The sequence below is a fragment of the Lathamus discolor genome, chromosome 5, assembly GCF_037157495.1.
Source record: "Lathamus discolor isolate bLatDis1 chromosome 5, bLatDis1.hap1, whole genome shotgun sequence".
NCBI lineage: Eukaryota > Metazoa > Chordata > Aves > Psittaciformes > Psittacidae > Lathamus > Lathamus discolor.
In genome coordinates this window covers 29,282,645-29,298,900 of record NC_088888.1, presented here as the reverse complement: position 1 = coordinate 29,298,900, position 16,256 = coordinate 29,282,645, and the positions used below count along the sequence as shown (strand labels likewise).

The 16,256-nt window shown below is 36.8% G+C and overlaps 1 protein-coding gene across 1 annotated transcript in view; it reads left to right on the top strand.

Annotated features, from left to right (window-relative positions):
* Window positions 1–5,764: 5,764 nt before the first annotated feature.
* WDR64 (WD repeat domain 64) overlaps window positions 5,765–16,256 on the top strand; it is a 62,240-nt gene continuing 51,748 nt past the window's right edge. The window contains exons 1-4 of the mRNA XM_065679066.1: window positions 5,765–5,909; window positions 6,614–6,744; window positions 13,481–13,583; window positions 14,100–14,203. Of these exons, the coding sequence (XP_065535138.1) occupies window positions 5,765–5,909; window positions 6,614–6,744; window positions 13,481–13,583; window positions 14,100–14,203 (483 nt within the window). The remainder of the gene's footprint in view (window positions 5,910–6,613; window positions 6,745–13,480; window positions 13,584–14,099; window positions 14,204–16,256) is intronic.

Here is a 16,256-nt window from a genome sequence, read left to right as displayed (position 1 = left end):
TGAAAGCCAAGTGATTATTCACTCTGTCTATATATAGCTGCAGTGTGTAGAGCAAAGGAGAGTTTATGGACAAAAGAAACCTTTCATCTGTTCCCACCACATGGCATTAAAAGAAGGCTTTTAATATAGATCTACATCTGTTGATAATGTAATATGTAAGAGAAAAAAAAATACACAAGCCTAATGGCAAAGTTTGAGATTAGATCTTGATCTTGCAGAATTTGTAATCCTAGCTATTTAATCCAGTCCACATTGGGATGTGATCTTTAAATCACAAAGCAGGCCAAGTGGAAAAGTTGCAAGACTGAGAATATCCTGGATTTAGAAAAGTGTTTGGTTCAAACATATTTCACTGAAGCACAAATGTTTGCAGCAGGAAGGGGACCCAAGCAGGCCACCCTGAGAGGTGATGAGATGCTGTAAGAACACCTGTGCTAGAGTTGGAAGTTGGCTGCAGCATGTAGCATGGCATCTAAGTTCTAGTATACCTGCCATGTGTACACCTTGGCTGCCCAGAGAAGCTGTGGCTGCCCCATTGCTGGCAGTGGTCAAGGTCAGGTTATATGGGGCTTTGAGCAGCCCTGTCTAGTAGAAGGTGTCTCTGTCCACGGCAGGGGGAATAAAACTAGATGATAATTAAAGTCCCTTCTTACCTAAACCATTCTATGGTTATATGATTCTATGATTCTATGAACAAAGGCCATTTCAGAGGTACTGTGTTTTGTTTGGGTTATTCTGAACCATCATTTTACTTGGGGACTATTTGTCACTGAATAGAAGTAGTAGAGGAAGGAAAGAAGATCTGTCTCCTTTTGTTTGTCTTCTGCAGTAGCTTTGGGTTATTTGTTATGAGTTGTCAAATAACATGGTCAAAATTTTGAAATTTGCATAGAATTTCATTATAGTTCTTGAGATAAAGACTGAAAATGATTGATTTTTCACTGGCCTGAGAATTTCCAATAACTGAGACTAATACGATTACACACTGAGAGGAGGAGAGTTGGGAGGTTTGACTTATGAATAAACATTATCTCTGCCTTATTCCATACCCAATGCCTTCCACAATCTCAGTAAGGGAGACAGGAAAGAAAATGCTTTTCATTGAGTTAATGCTATTGTAGACTTACTAATGCAAGGACTTCCTGTTACTCATCAATTTAATATTGAATTTCACTTTCAGGCTTCGCTTATCTTCTAATGCAGTTCCCACCTTCTCCACTTTCGTATGTCAGTCCACTCAGTCATCACATCTTATTTTAAAATTGTGCTGTACTTTTTTTAGTTTAAACATCGAAGACAACAGAATCAGCTGGTACTGAAAACAATTCTTCCTTATTTGGGGTTTCTGTGTGTGTTTATTATGCTATATAACATAAAGTTTCTTCATGGGTGGTTGCAAGGTAACGTAACATAGCTTTCTGTTCTTAACTTTTCCACTCTGAAGATGAACATTAATACCTTTTGTAATCCTTAAACCACTGGAATAACAGTTGGGAAATGAGACATATAGCCTGATGTTGTACAAGCTTAGGTGATACCAACTGAAAAATTAACCAACAGGAAACGCTGCAGAACAAGGGTTCAGCTGGAAGCAATATATCAAATACACCAGGACTCTGACCAAGACACAGTATCTGACCAACCACTGAGTACCTTGGCACACAAGGGAAACTTTGTCTTGGAGAATTACTGTTGGAACTAGCAAAAATGCATCCTCGACCTATCCCTTTCCTTTTCCCTTTTCCTTTTCAAGCTATCCCTCCCTTTTCAATGCTGCTTTTCTGTATCTAACTCAAGCAGTTTGATTGCTTTTGTTAGGTAGCATATCTTGAAACACCACTTCCCCTGGAGAACTAGCTATTTCATGCAGAGATAATGCATGCACTATTTTTAGTAACTTTGTTTAATGCCAAATTGTCATCCCTGTATATTTCAAAGGTGTTGTTCAGCTGATTTTCCCAAGTGTGTGTGAAGACTATGGTCTTTATCCGAGTTTTTTTTTTTTTTAAGAAGAAGTGACTTTTATATTTTGGAAACATGCCTGGTTGATATCAATCATTTAAATAGCCAAAAAGATGATTTCTCCTTTCTTTTCAACTACATAATCTCCACAAAGCAGGGAACCCATGCACAGCAATTCAAGAAAGGCTTGACCAATAAACCTGTCATCAGCCTTGGGTGAAGTAAAAGAAAAGCTGATCTAGAGATCAATAGGTAAAGAACAATACAAAGAAAGTGATAAAAATGGTCTCATGAAAAGTGAGCTTAACAAACAGACTGCAATTCACTATTTGACCATTATTTGACCATTATTATTATCAGCTTATTATGATATAGCACAGCAACGTGGCATCTGCATTCTTTAAAGATACTGAAAAGCTGAAAAAATGTGTAAAAGAATCACAAACATTATTTTGAGGCCTGAAGGAAGGTGTTGCAAGAGGAGGCAGAGAGTTCAAGCTGATTTAATTAACAAGAGAAAAGAAAAAAGGGAGAAGTAATTCAGGTACAAAGGCCCCTAGCGGGAGAATATACTAATGATTACTCTAAATCAGTGAAGACACTCCAACAACTGCTGACTGGAAGCTGAAGCTAAGCAAATTCACACAGGAGGCTTAAATTTTTACAATGTGAGCAATTAACCTTTGGAGCAAATATAATGGATTCTCCGTCTCTGAGCATCTGCAGATTAAAACTTCATAACTTTCTGCAAGTTATGCTTTAGAACAAAGTTGTTTGGCTCATTATAGTGATAAATGGCTGATACTTAATGATCTGTAACATGGAGGAGATGAAAGTAGAAGATACCAAGGTCTTTTCTGGATTTAAACCTTATGAATGTATGATGCCTCAATTAAATTTGGGATCAAGGACTCTAGGGCCAAAGGGGATATTTTGGCCTGGTTGTTCTAGTCAGATTTTCTCATCCCAAACTTAACCATATGCTTAATAAAGCACTACTGTCTGCACTGGTATAAAAACGAAAATAATTCAGGATTATGTAAATTACCTTGGTGAGGGCAATAAAAAGGGGGACAAGTTTTTTTGTGATTTCTTCATGAGCTCCACCTTTTTGTAATTGCAGGAGATACCAGCCTCTACTCATTATCACTGATGTGCTTCTCTGAAGTACTTCAGCATTTTGTTGATCACAGATATTTGGGATTGTGCAATGAATATGAATTAATGACTTAATTAACTGGTAGATCAGTGCAAATGCATTTCACTGCTAATACCACAAACAGTTTTATTCATTTTCAATTACAGTTTAGTTATACTTATTATGTCAATAATATTCATGTAATGCACAGGAGATGTGAGAATAGCATGATAAACAGAAAGGTGCCAGAATTTAATGTCAGCATAGTGCAGTGATACAAAAGGAACTGCAGATACGGCACATATAAAATGTGGGCATTAACTTATAAGGATTAGTAATACTACAAAGGAATTCATTCCAGGTTGGGATGTTGCTCCTGTGTTACATGTAGTTTTTAGCAACCTGGTAAATTTACCAAGAAAGAAGAAATGGCAGAGCCAAGACAAGAACAGTTCTGACTTCACAGTAGAATACACTGCCTCAGAGGGCAGTGTCAAGAAACGGCAAGCCTTTACAATTTGCAAAATGTTATCAAGAATAAAGGGTCAGATTTAGTAAAGAGTTTGAAACTAAAAGTTGATCATCTGAGGTGTAGCATAGAATCCAGAGCCCTGATCAAGATAACTAGCTTCCATATGCAGAGAATCTGTGATTATATCATGATCCAAAGTAATTAACATACTAATTACCAATACTTAAAGCCTTTTTTTAAAAACCTGTGACAGTTTAGTCAGTAGAAGACTACTGATGATCACAGGTGCAAACCACAGAACTTCTTTTTCAAGCACCTGTTTTTTCAGGAAAATGCTTCCTTCTTAAAAGTCACTGCACTGAACTATTCTTTGAAGAAAGGTTTTTATATTATTCCTTTCCAAAGAATGAATGAAGCTCAATTCTTTAGAATATTCTCACAAGAACTGGTATTGACTTTTCTTCAGTAGTCACTGTGTTACTCATTCAGGGGATAGTTTTGGATTTAATTTTCTTTCTTTTTCTTTATTTTCAGAGGAAAAATAAACCACTTTTCCACCACTCCAGCTGGATACCTTAGGTTTCCACTATTCAGTGAAAAAATTAAGATGCTGTGGTATAGAAAGGTAACACAGATATAACACAGGAACTGGTACTTTTGTAGGGCAAAATCATGTTTGATCTCAAGACATTGGGTGGACTATCAAACAATTTTGATTAGTTAGTAAGTGCTCTGGGCTGCCACTTTCTCAAGAAAGTGGTAGCTGCAATTTTGCTTTCTGAATAGCCCCATCCTGCTTTTGTTTAAGTATACCCCAAGAACAAAACCCAGAATGCTACTTTGATATAGTGTTCTGATTTTATGATCCTGACTGAATTTAGGTGCAAGTTAAACGCAGACCCCTTTCAAAACAGTAACCATGTAAGACATATAGCTGAGCTTTGGACTGGGACATGTTAAGAGCTAACACTCAATTTCTGGGCACATTAGTTACTTGTTAGGAGAAAAAAAGTAAATAGTAACTTGACTGGAAATTAAGTAAAAAAAGTAAAGGAATTTGACTGGCTGTAAGAGTTTAAGGGGGAGGCTATTGGACAGCTGAAAATAACTAAAGCTCCACCACTCCATAACTGGATTTTTTGCAATCTCAATTATAATGATTTATACAATTGAAAATGTTTCTGTAGGGTAATTTTTTTTCTAGCTTGGAAGTTCTTGTTCATCGAGTAGGAATTTTGAGTACAGTTGAGGTCAAGAAGGCATGTATTCAAGAAATTGAGATTGACTAAGGAAGCAAACATTAAATGCTACTTCTAAGAACTGTCAAAAAGTGCTTTTCTTGTAATTTGTTGTATGAATTGGATGTCTTTGGCCTCTTTGTACTATATGAATACTGATTCATAACTTAATATCCCTTGTAAAATGCTCTTATTGCTACTATAAAACCAGACATCCTCACCTAGATCAAGTTCCTTGGCTGAGCCTTGCAGCAGTAGCACATACTAGAATATCGTAAGGCTGGTCTCAGTCTCCTGTCACAGAGCATATCTAAACAGAGAACTGGCTCTGTCATTCTTCACCAGATGAACTGTGGATCCAAGGGAATACGCAGTTGCAGTTATTCCTAACTGCGTTGGGTGATGCACCGCCTTTGGCAGAAAACTTTAAAATAATCTAAAGCATAAGAAAACAATATGAAACTTAGAGATAACTGGTATAACTGTCCTTCCTCCTCACTGCATACAAAAGTCTGAAAGATAAGATAAAGTTGCTTTGTTACTGAAGAATGTGCTCTCATGTTGCTGATGGGGTGCCTGATACAGCAGAATTGAACCCTGATGAAATCCTTGTCTGTCTCTGAAAGTAAGAAAGTTCATGCCTGTTTAACCACCAGTTGCATGAAATGCCATGATATAATCTCACTTGACAGGTTATTAGTGATCCTTGTTCGTAACCTACAGCCAGTAGAATTCTGTGACGTAATAGGGGTTGTGACATCAACAGCTCATACTATGTTTGCCAGCTTAAGGTGCCAGCTTGAGTCACCTGTTTAATATGCTTGGTACACCTGTCATGCAGTTGCTTCTTATATGAACTCGTGGGAATTTAAGGAGTGGAAAATGGCTTGGACCAGGCTGTAAGAAGATCTCTCCCTCTAACTGTCTTCTATCTACCTTTGCTGTTAAAGAAGGATGTCTGAGAAAGATTATAAGGAGAGTTGCTCTGCTCCTGCATTGCTGGATTTCGAGGATGCTGTGAAGGAGTTTCAGAAACTAGTTGAAAAACTAGTAACCCAGAAGACAAAGGAGAAATTAGGCTTGCATATTAAAGATGATGGTAAGAGATATTTTGTACTGATGGAAAGGTGTAATTTTCATATGGAGAGAAGGTATGAGGCAAGACTATAAGAAAGACCTCAAATTAATGTTCGAACTGTGACTTACTGATTTTTGCAAGAAACAGGCATATTGCACTATGATAATGCTTTTCTCCTTCTGTTAGGATTCAGGTCAATTATAATGCTATGGTTATTGTTCACAAAATACAATTGTTGGAGCTGCCACATATACAAGTTAGTACAATGCAATGTTTCTACTGATCTGTAAAAACACAAACCCAATGAATTATGTAAATCCACTTGCTTAATTGTAAGTAATGAGGGCAAAGGTTTGCTTTACTCAATGCAAGTGCCTATTGTTGCATGAAAGGATAAACTTTATGACAGACACCATTTAGGTTCAGAACAACATATCAGAATCATGGTGTGAAAGTAAGGGGAGAAAGCAGAGGTAAGAATTTGTCACCTGTTGTTTGTATCTGTTTCCTGTCATGCATTGCAAATCAGGTAGTTTTTAAAAGACTGAACATAAAGTCTGAACTTTCTTGTTGTTTTGCAAAATACCTCACTGAATACAGTATGAGGTGCTAGAACTGACATGCTGGTGATACTGAAGGAGAAATAAACCAGTAGGTAAGGGGGATAAGGAAGGAAGCTGTATCTTGACAGGTTCTAACTCTCTGGATATTGTTCCTCCATGCAGATGAAATAGACTATGAAAAGTTCTATGCAGCCACACAGGCAATTTTTGGTGCAGAAGTAAAGGATTATAATGTTAAGGCCTTTTTCTGGAAGCTCAGCAACAACCCTAATGTAAGGATAGAATGGTGTGAGGTAAGGACTTCTAAAACTTTATTAAATATAAACAACCAATTAGAATCTTAAAAGGTAACAGTATTTAACTATTAATTATGTGTTGTTCATGAGTCTGTTGTTCGTGTGTTCCATGGCATAATGGGGCACTCTCATGTCATTATTTATCCTGGCCACCATTTTCCCCCCCAAAAAAACAATATTATTTGGAAAACAGATATGCCTTTGAAACTAGAAAATTAGATTAAATGTATTGTTCTGGTTGATCTAAACAAAAACTACATTGAAGAAGTAGCTTGGAGTAGCTTACTTGTCGCTGTTATCCTATTCAAGAAATGCTGTTCAATTTTAACAAGCGTCAGTGAAAGATAAGGTATGGAAGACCTTTGCTGAGCCTTGCCTTTCCCCCTTTTTACATGGGTAAACAGGTGGGTAATTCGAAATTACAGCATTGTCTCAACAAGTTTTTGCTAAGACACTCACTGTACTGGATTTTCTGCTGAAGATCTTTGTCTAATTTCAGACTTCTAAATATATCATGCAAACCAGCTTAACACATGGCAGAATCCATGCTGCTAATTGTAGCAGGTGCTTAAGAGCAAGATATGCCCATACTGTGCTTGTTACAAAAGCAGTCCAGTAATTTCAGCAAGCAGGGCTTTTAATCCAAATTTTTTATGATCTTAATTATTCCATTCTTGCAAACTCTGAGAGGTATCTCTCCTTATTAAAGGCAAGTCATTGGAGGTCTTATAAGAAAGGTTAATTAGAATGAATTAAATGAAGCCTGCTTAAGTTAAATTTTTATTTGTATGTGAACTACTTTTCTTTCCTGCCCCTATCCTTTTGGTAGCTGAACTTGCAAATCAAATACTTTATTAAACATTAATTATGCTTCACTGGTTTACATGAGTTGAGGAATTCGGTCTCTGTTCTCTCTGAACCAAGATCCTTGAGCCTATTATGTAGATGCACATGAATAAATGTTAAAGGATGATCTAACTAAATAGAAATATTTTTCCTGCTTATTTTGTAAAAGAGCACTGTCTACCAGAACTGCTTGTCCTCACACAAAGTTTGATATACTAGGTTCCTGACAAGACAGCAGGATCTGGAACATGGAGCCTGAGTATGTCCAGGTCTTCTCCTGAACTACTTCAGTGATATGCTTTGGCCACAGGCTTATTGACAAAATATGAAATCTGTTATGACTACAGCATGCAATTTATACTCTCAGGATAAGTCCTATCTACAGCTAAACCATCAGAAATGCTTCCTTTCTTTTCTCTCTTTTCTCTCTTTCCTCTGCTTCCTCTCCTTCCTCTTCCCCTTTTCACAGGAATAAATCTGGGCTTTGCTTTAAATGTGAAGCATTAGAGTTACGGCAGCATTTTAGTAGAGAGGTTTTTAACCAGAGAATTCAGTAGGTATTATTTGAGTGTGTAGATGGGTGAGATCCATTTAATCAAATTTTCTGTCTCTAATGGTGGTAAATAGCAAATCTTTGTAAAAAAATGTGTAAGAATGAGGTAACTATGAAATAGTAGTCCTGGCTCACCTCTCCTTGCTTCTGGCTGCTCATAGCTTAAGGATTTTCTGTGCCAAAGTTGCAACTGCACTCTGTGTTTAGTAACCCTTGATGGATTTTTAATCTATCCATTTGTGAATTACTTCTCAACTCACCTAAAAAGGATATTTCCATAGCATCCACAGTTTTACACATTTTGTGAAAAAGTCTTGTTTCTTTTAAACATGTTGCTCCTTTTTTTGCACATTATGAAAAATTATGAACACTTGTTCTAGAAAAGTATCTTCTCTCAAGTTATTTCCCATGGATAGTGTTTCAAGCAACTGCTCTATAAAAATGACTGATTTTTATGTTGTTAGAGCCCATTTGTATCAAGAGCATCTGTATCATGTGTTACTAAAAGATTCTGTCTTTATTTTTCGCCTGAAAACAGAATTGTGTAGATAGGATATAACTCCCAGTATATAGTACCTTCCTATGATAGCATTACATAGATGGCAAGTCCTTGCTGGAATTAAAGCCATAAGGCAAGGTATTAACAAGTGGCACGAACCATAAATTCATCAGTAGATTTCCATTTATGTTATGCTGGAACATCACATTAATATTTGAACCTTAAAAGTGCCCAACATCTGTTCTTTATATATTGTCAGCAATTCCTATAATTTCTTAATACCATCCTAAAACTAGTGTGTTCAGTCTTTTCAATGTAATATGGTTTTGTATGGGAATATTTCTGATTAATACCTCCCTTAGCATTGCTTTTAATTATAATGGCACATTACTTACAAACTTTGCTCATGTCAAGCATTAAAGATTTTCTTCAGTGAAGGCCTGGGGGATATCTTTGAAAGTTAGCTGTAGAAGACATTAAGCATAACTGCCTTCTAAAGAATTTGCCGATAAGACCTCTTTAACGGATAGAACTTAAGGCCACATCCAATTCCTCTGTTACGAAATTCACTTTTATCTTTGCATGTCTCCAACTTGTATGTTACCCCTTCTTCCTTCCTCTTTCAACATGACAGGAAACTTAAAGGTGAAGTCCTGGATTTCTTTGAAACTGTGTAAAAATAGGTGAGGGCGAAGACATCTCTGGATTTGCTGGTACATGATGTACACACTAAGCTCCTGAAATGACCAGCTGCCAACAGACATGCTGAAGAATTGCACAATTGCAGCAGTAGTCAAATTCTTGTACTATTCAAAATTATCTACCTCATTTCAACTTCTTATTACTCTTTGTGTAGGATTAGAGAGAGGTGACATAGTCTGTTGTGTAGATGTGGCAAGCTAGACACGTACCCTATATATCATAAGATCTGCTCTATGGGTATAAAGCAGGGACTGGTAAAGAATAGTACTTCTGTATTCATGGTGACTGCCAGACTGATGGTCCTTTGTTTAGGGAAGCAGAAGAGTAGCAAATAATGTTCCGGCTCATTAGTTTATAAGAGATCTGATGGAAGCTCAGTTTGTTTACTGGAATGAGCATCTTTGACTCCAAAACCTTACTTGAGGTTTCCAATGCAATCAGACTTGTTACCTGGGTTACATATACACAAGCAAGCACAGTATGCTGTCTAATGAAGGAAGTGAAGCCCCTTTAGTTTCCTGTCCTGGTTTGAGCAGCAGCAGTCAGTTTATTTGGAGCACTTCAAGCCTATGAAATGTGTGCGCGATTTCTGTGGGGTAAAATTCCCCAGAATCGTTTCTGTGAGCATTCCTCAGATTTTACCAACTGTGAGCTGACTGATGACAGCCTTTTAAAATACCCTGTGTATAAACTTTCCCGAGAAAAGAGGAGTGTGGCATTCAATGAATCTTCAGCATCTCATAGTATGCATTTCATTAGAAGATGGATATCAGTGAGATTATAATAAGTGCTGTAAGGAGTGAAATAAAAATATTTGTTATTTCTCTGTTCAAAAGAATCCTGATTAAAGTATTCATGTTGGAGTTTTTTATTTATTTTCTCCTGTGGGGAGAAATATTTAGTATAATGTAAATGGAAATTCATTCATGATGGAGGTGATAATTTGGTTATGAAATAGACAAAGATCAGACTATTTAATCAGCTTCAATCTGACATGGATTTCTTTACTTTGAAACAGCATTATCCATAAATTTGAAATAAAATACTGCATGGAAAAGCTGCAGTGAGTTTTTTAGGTTTTTTGTTTTCTTTCCATTTAGAGGGAAATATGACAGTGATAAGTATTACAAGCTATATAAACATTGTGGAACATAAAGCTAAGCTCCTTTCAGGTCAAAAGGTTAAGATTTGTTTTATGGGTAGTGTGGTTATAGAGAGTCAGGGTACAGAGAGTCAAAGTATAGAGAAAGAGTTGAAAACTGAAATAAGAAAACTTCTGACTCCTGGAATTCTCCAGATTTAGCTTACACTGAAACATTGCAGTTATCAATTGATTGTTGTCTAAGTCTAATTTGCATCAACCATAACTTCAATGTCAGCTTTTGATCTACTGCAATTGTGGTAACATCCTACCTGTAATGATTGCATCAAACCAGGTATTTAATAGGGTTGGTTTGTATTCTATATATTATGTGGTAGCGGTCTTTTTTAAATTTTGTTTCTTGACAAACTGTACATTTTCAGACTGGTTCAGGTAAATCTGAAGAGGTGCTGGAGTCAGGAATGAAGCCATGTATCTTTGATAAGCCACCTTCTGTAACATCCTAAATAGCCATCATGGTTTCAGCTGTTTGTGCTACAGTTTTCTAATTTTTTTTTTTTTTTCCTAAAAAAGGACTGTATTTCATCCTTGTTCTTCTGAGTACCCCTGCTACTTTTAGCACTGCTGAGCATGCCCTCGGTCTTGAAATTTAAGGAAGAGGGATCCACATCACTGTGCTCTTTTGATATTTCTCTTTTATCATCTCTGTCTCTCTTTCCTCCCACCCCTCTTTCCCAGAACTCTGTCCCTGACCCTTTGTTCCTCTTTTACTGCTCTCACAGATCTTATTTTCTTTCAAAATTACCTCTTCATATCTGGCCTCTTTTTAGCTTGACAGAATCTTCCAAATATATTTCCATGACCTAAAGGATCACAGCCTTGTGTAAGTGTTCTTATTTCTTCCTGACATTTCTCTTTTTCAAATACCTCCATGTTCAAGGGTTTCCTAAGTTCCTAGCAGTCTCCACAACAGTATACCATACTCAGAGGCCACTACTTTATTAAAAAAACCAAACCAAACCAAACCAAAACAATAAACAACCCAACATTAAAGGAATTTAAAACCTCTTTTACTTTTATTAAATTAGGACCTACCCTTAGTCATATACTGGACAGTCTAGCAGCTATCATTTATCAATGAGTTGGGAAATCAGCTTCTGCATCTCTTTCCTAAATGTAGTTGGCACTTTGAAAGCTCTACTTTTCTAATGCCAAACATCTGAGAGACATATAAAATGCATTTTACTTCATCTTTTATGCTCTTTGTCAACCTCTGGTAGATATTATGGGATGGAGCTTGTTGGTATCCCCTGTCTCCATGCTGGAGTCGGCAGAAGACATTTATACACCTGGAAGGGATTTCCAAGGTGCCCTTTCTTTGGCAGCATTCTGCCTGCTGAGCAGAAGTTCAGATGTAGCACCACCTCATGTATATAAGAAGCATGACAGGGCACACCGAGGTGTCTCACTGATCTCACTGAGAACTTCCATATTTGTTGGCTTTAGGGCAGCTACTGGCCTAGCCCAACCAGTGCATCTGGCATCTTGCCAGGATTTGGGAGTGACCTGATGCCGGGTCTGTCTATCATTGAAGTCGCAAGGTTGTGGCGTTTCATGACACGGACTCAAGTTAATGAAGAGACTCAAATCCAACTTTATTACAACCAAGCCCATTTTTATCCACTTGTTCAGTACTTTCCCAACCTGCACAAGCATGCCACTTTCAATCTCATTGGCCCCTATAAAACTCTCCAAGCAAATAGTCCAATCACAATGCTGCAGACCCTCTCACAACCCCCACATCTTCAACTGAGACTCCTGCCACAACTACATCCTGGCCCATCCCTCCAAGGCTTGTTTTTCGACCTTCCCTGTCCTTCAACGCCCCAAATCATCGCCCCAGGGCTGTCAAGCACCGAGGCCTCAGAGCTCACTCCCAAACTGTTTTTCATGCAAATCTTTTTGCCTTCACTCCCCACACAAGGTGATATTACAAGAAACTGGAAAGAGGGATGTAAGGGGCTATAACAGATAAAGTATTGACTGATGATGTATGGTAGATAATTGTGTGTATGGTAAGGAGGGAGCTGGGAAGTGAAAGATGAAGAGTAATGTGTAAGAATATTTTTCTTTTTTAAAAGATGTACATCTGAATCTCTCAAAGAAGAAAAATGTGAGTTCTGTTGCATAACATGAAGAATACTGAGCTAGAAAACAGTGCAAAGCTTTGTCTTGCATCCAAAGGGGCATTGCCTTTAGAACTCATGAAAGTCTATATATATGATGTCCACTATATATACTGAGAAAGTAGATTAAAAAATCTGTGGTGCAGAGTGTGGCTGAACTTGTTTCCTGAGGAAATATACACGGGTATAGAGCTTGAGGTTTGGAGAACTGAAATGCTGAAGTATTATCACACCCTGGAACAAAAATGAGCTACTTAGCTGGATATTCTGTGTAGGGGATCTCTGTCACGATCAGTTAAAATGCAGCATTGCCTGGCTTAAGGTTAGCTGAAAAAGAATTTAAAAAAAAATGCACAAAAGGGGATTACTTTTTCTGTATGGAAAAGCTCTTCTTCTGTGTAGGCTAAACCACTAGTTTGCTTTGAATCTTGCAGTTTATAGAGACGTCTATTTTCTCTGCCTTTTACTGATTTTTCTTCCAGCTGAGGTCTAGCTGAGGAAGCACAAGTAGCTTAACCGGAAAAGGGAAACTGGAGATGATCATTTACAAACAGTCGTTAGGAGGCAAAGCTGTACTAACAGCTTCATCAATTAGATGGCTTTTATTTCTAGAAGCCCTGTGCTTGCTGGCTTCTTTCCAAACATTCAAGAAATATTGTGACCTTAGTAGCAGATCTCAGAAATCTAAAATGATATTGACAGCTAAGTTTAAGGCAAATAACACTAGGAAACTTACTGAAAGAATATTAAATGAGGAAAAGGTCAGATAAATATTTGACTTTATACATGTAAACAAATATTCCAGAATTAGTTTTGTCATAAATTGCCTGGTTTGTTCTGTTTAGATTTTTGGCTGTTTCTTAGGAGAAAGTGATGGCATGTCTTCCCAGCTGAGAGAAGAAAACACGGTTTTTCTTCTATCCGAAAAACAGCAGATTGCTCATACAGGTAATATACTTTATTTTGTATCCAAAACTAATATTTTTTAATGCTGTGTGTTGCACATTTTAGTGGAAGTACAGAGATAAGATTGCATTTCTGTCTTTGCTTATTATTCATGATTCTTCTTATGTAGTCCAGAATATGGTTTTTTTACTAAACTTACTGCATCTGAACATTCCACTGCTGCCTTGCCCAGTTGTGCATTTTCCCAGATTATTCTGAAATTATGAATGGTCTGACTCTGAGTATTTATTTATGCACTTATTTACTTATTACTCTGCATTTCTGTAGTTTTCAAATAATATAAAATGATCTAGCACATGCATAATGCATTAGTGATATTTGAAGGTGAAATATGATTATTTAAATCAAGTATAGGGTAATGCATAATATAATGCACTACTGTCATGGAGTTGGTACCAATATGCATTTCAAGAAGAGAAAATATTCTTGATATTATGGTTTAATTTGTTTAGATTTGCTGTGTCTGGAAAATGAAGAGTAATATTTTGTCATTGACAGTTGTGAAGAGAGATGATGCGATTAAGGGTATAGTGAAGGTGCCCCATCTGGATTTCATAGTAACATCCTCTCAGAAAGGAGTGCTAACTGTTTTTAACAAGCAGGTAATTCGGACTCAAATAAACTTTTAATTTTTCCGTTAGGCATCATAGATGGGAACTGGGTGAGCTGTGATCCAGGATGCAAACTTACCCATTAAAAAATTTAGAAAAACTAGGTATCTTTTTTAATTAAAGTTAACTTTTTCTATCTTTTTTAAATACAGTAGGAAATATACAGTGATTTTCAATTATAAACCTACTGAACAGTCCATAAAAGTTGATAGAAAGTAGAGATGGCTAATAAAAAACATTCTTAACAGAAGATAATTTAATAGAATGATTATTTATTATTAGAAATATTATGTATTTCTTTTTAGAAAAACTTTTCCTTAATACAAAATATGCTACTGGAATTAACTTTTGCATATCTAATGGAAACCAGGGAATTAACTATTTTCTACAACTACACAAAATATCTAGAATGAGCAGAAATCATTCTCAGTTGTTTGCAAAGAAGAGTTACTCAATACAGCAACATCTAGAAACCTGAAAGTCTTGAATTTTCTGACAGTCTACATGATACTGCTTCGCAGTTACTCTGTTATCAGCAGACTCTAAAGGAGCACCATTTTAAGTAGAAGTTCAGGTTCAAGATGCTGTTAAAGTAGAATTTGGAAATGATTATCCCAGATTATCATGTTACTATTTAGAGGTACACATTTCTAGATGCTATGAGATACATCACACATCTATACTCATTGACACTTTACATTTGAACAATTTTCATACAACCAGTTTGATAAAAATTGCCTCAAACAATACAGTAATGCTTTAAAGCAGCACTAATGCTTTCTAGGAGCTTTAGCTAATTATTGCATAATGCTTATGAAAGGAGCACGTAAGGCAAGAAAGTACTCTTGTGGACGATTAGGCAACAAAGCAGTACTGCAGTTTTGGTAAATACTAAAATAATTTATTTGAAAGCCTAGTTCTCTGTCCTCTGGCATATTATCCCTCTATCCGCAAAAAATAATTGCACTAAGTATTGTGTTAAAAATAGCTCTCTTCCCCACCCCCTGCTTCTCCACGCTGCTTTCAACTTGAATTGCTGCCTCCTCATAGACTGGACTGATGTCACTCTGACATCAGTGACTGCAGTTTAAATGACCTTACACCCAGCAGCTTAACGCAGCAAATTAGACCTCAAATCTCACGTATAAAACTGTATGATCTGAAAATGACTAAGGATTACAACAGCAGTCATTTACTCATGATGCAATATCTGATCTCTATTGATCTGAGCAAATGACTTTTGACTTCATTAGAATTGCTCTGATATATCTTCATGCAAGCAAGAGAAAACTTTAGTCCTTTATCATTGCAATCATTTTGAGTCCTCTTGCTAGAATGTGACTCTACATCACAAAAGCAAATATAGGGTTAGCAGCTTTTGCATCATTCTTCTACTCTCAAACACCAAGGATTTGGAAAGAGCTGGCATTAAAATTTCAGCTAGTGAGTTGTTTTCTCTAGTTTGGCTTTGCAGCATATTGGTAAGAGAATATGAAGATGCTGCTTCGTGGGACTTGTTTCCTGGGTGAAGGGGCCAAAATATGAGTTCGTGAGCAGTGCATTGACAAATAGAGAGGCTTGGTTTTGTATAATTGTTGCGTTTTAAAGATAATTAAACATAAAGTGTTCTTGGATGCACATATATCCTACAGAAGTCAGCATGTTCTATGTACATGAATGAATAATATTTGGTCAGGCAGTCCTGTCTCTATTGGATGATGGTGACAGGTATGCCTACCACCCTGGGATTTTAAACACTTCAGAGCCATACACTACACTGTTCACTAATAGTTAACTTTGCTGAAAGATGCTGTGCCATGGGCATTTGTATTTGTAGCCTGAAGTGCTACTTGTAGCTAGTATTTTGCTGGCACTAGTTGATGTGTAACCTCAGTCAGCATTAGCTTGGGTTTCTATATGTCACATCCTACTTCTTCCAGGATTTGAAGCTGTTCTAGCTGTGAAGGACCATTAGAAGCACAATTCTATCAGAAGAACAGCTGATCTGTACTCCACAGTAAAAAAATGGTATTGTTTCACTTAT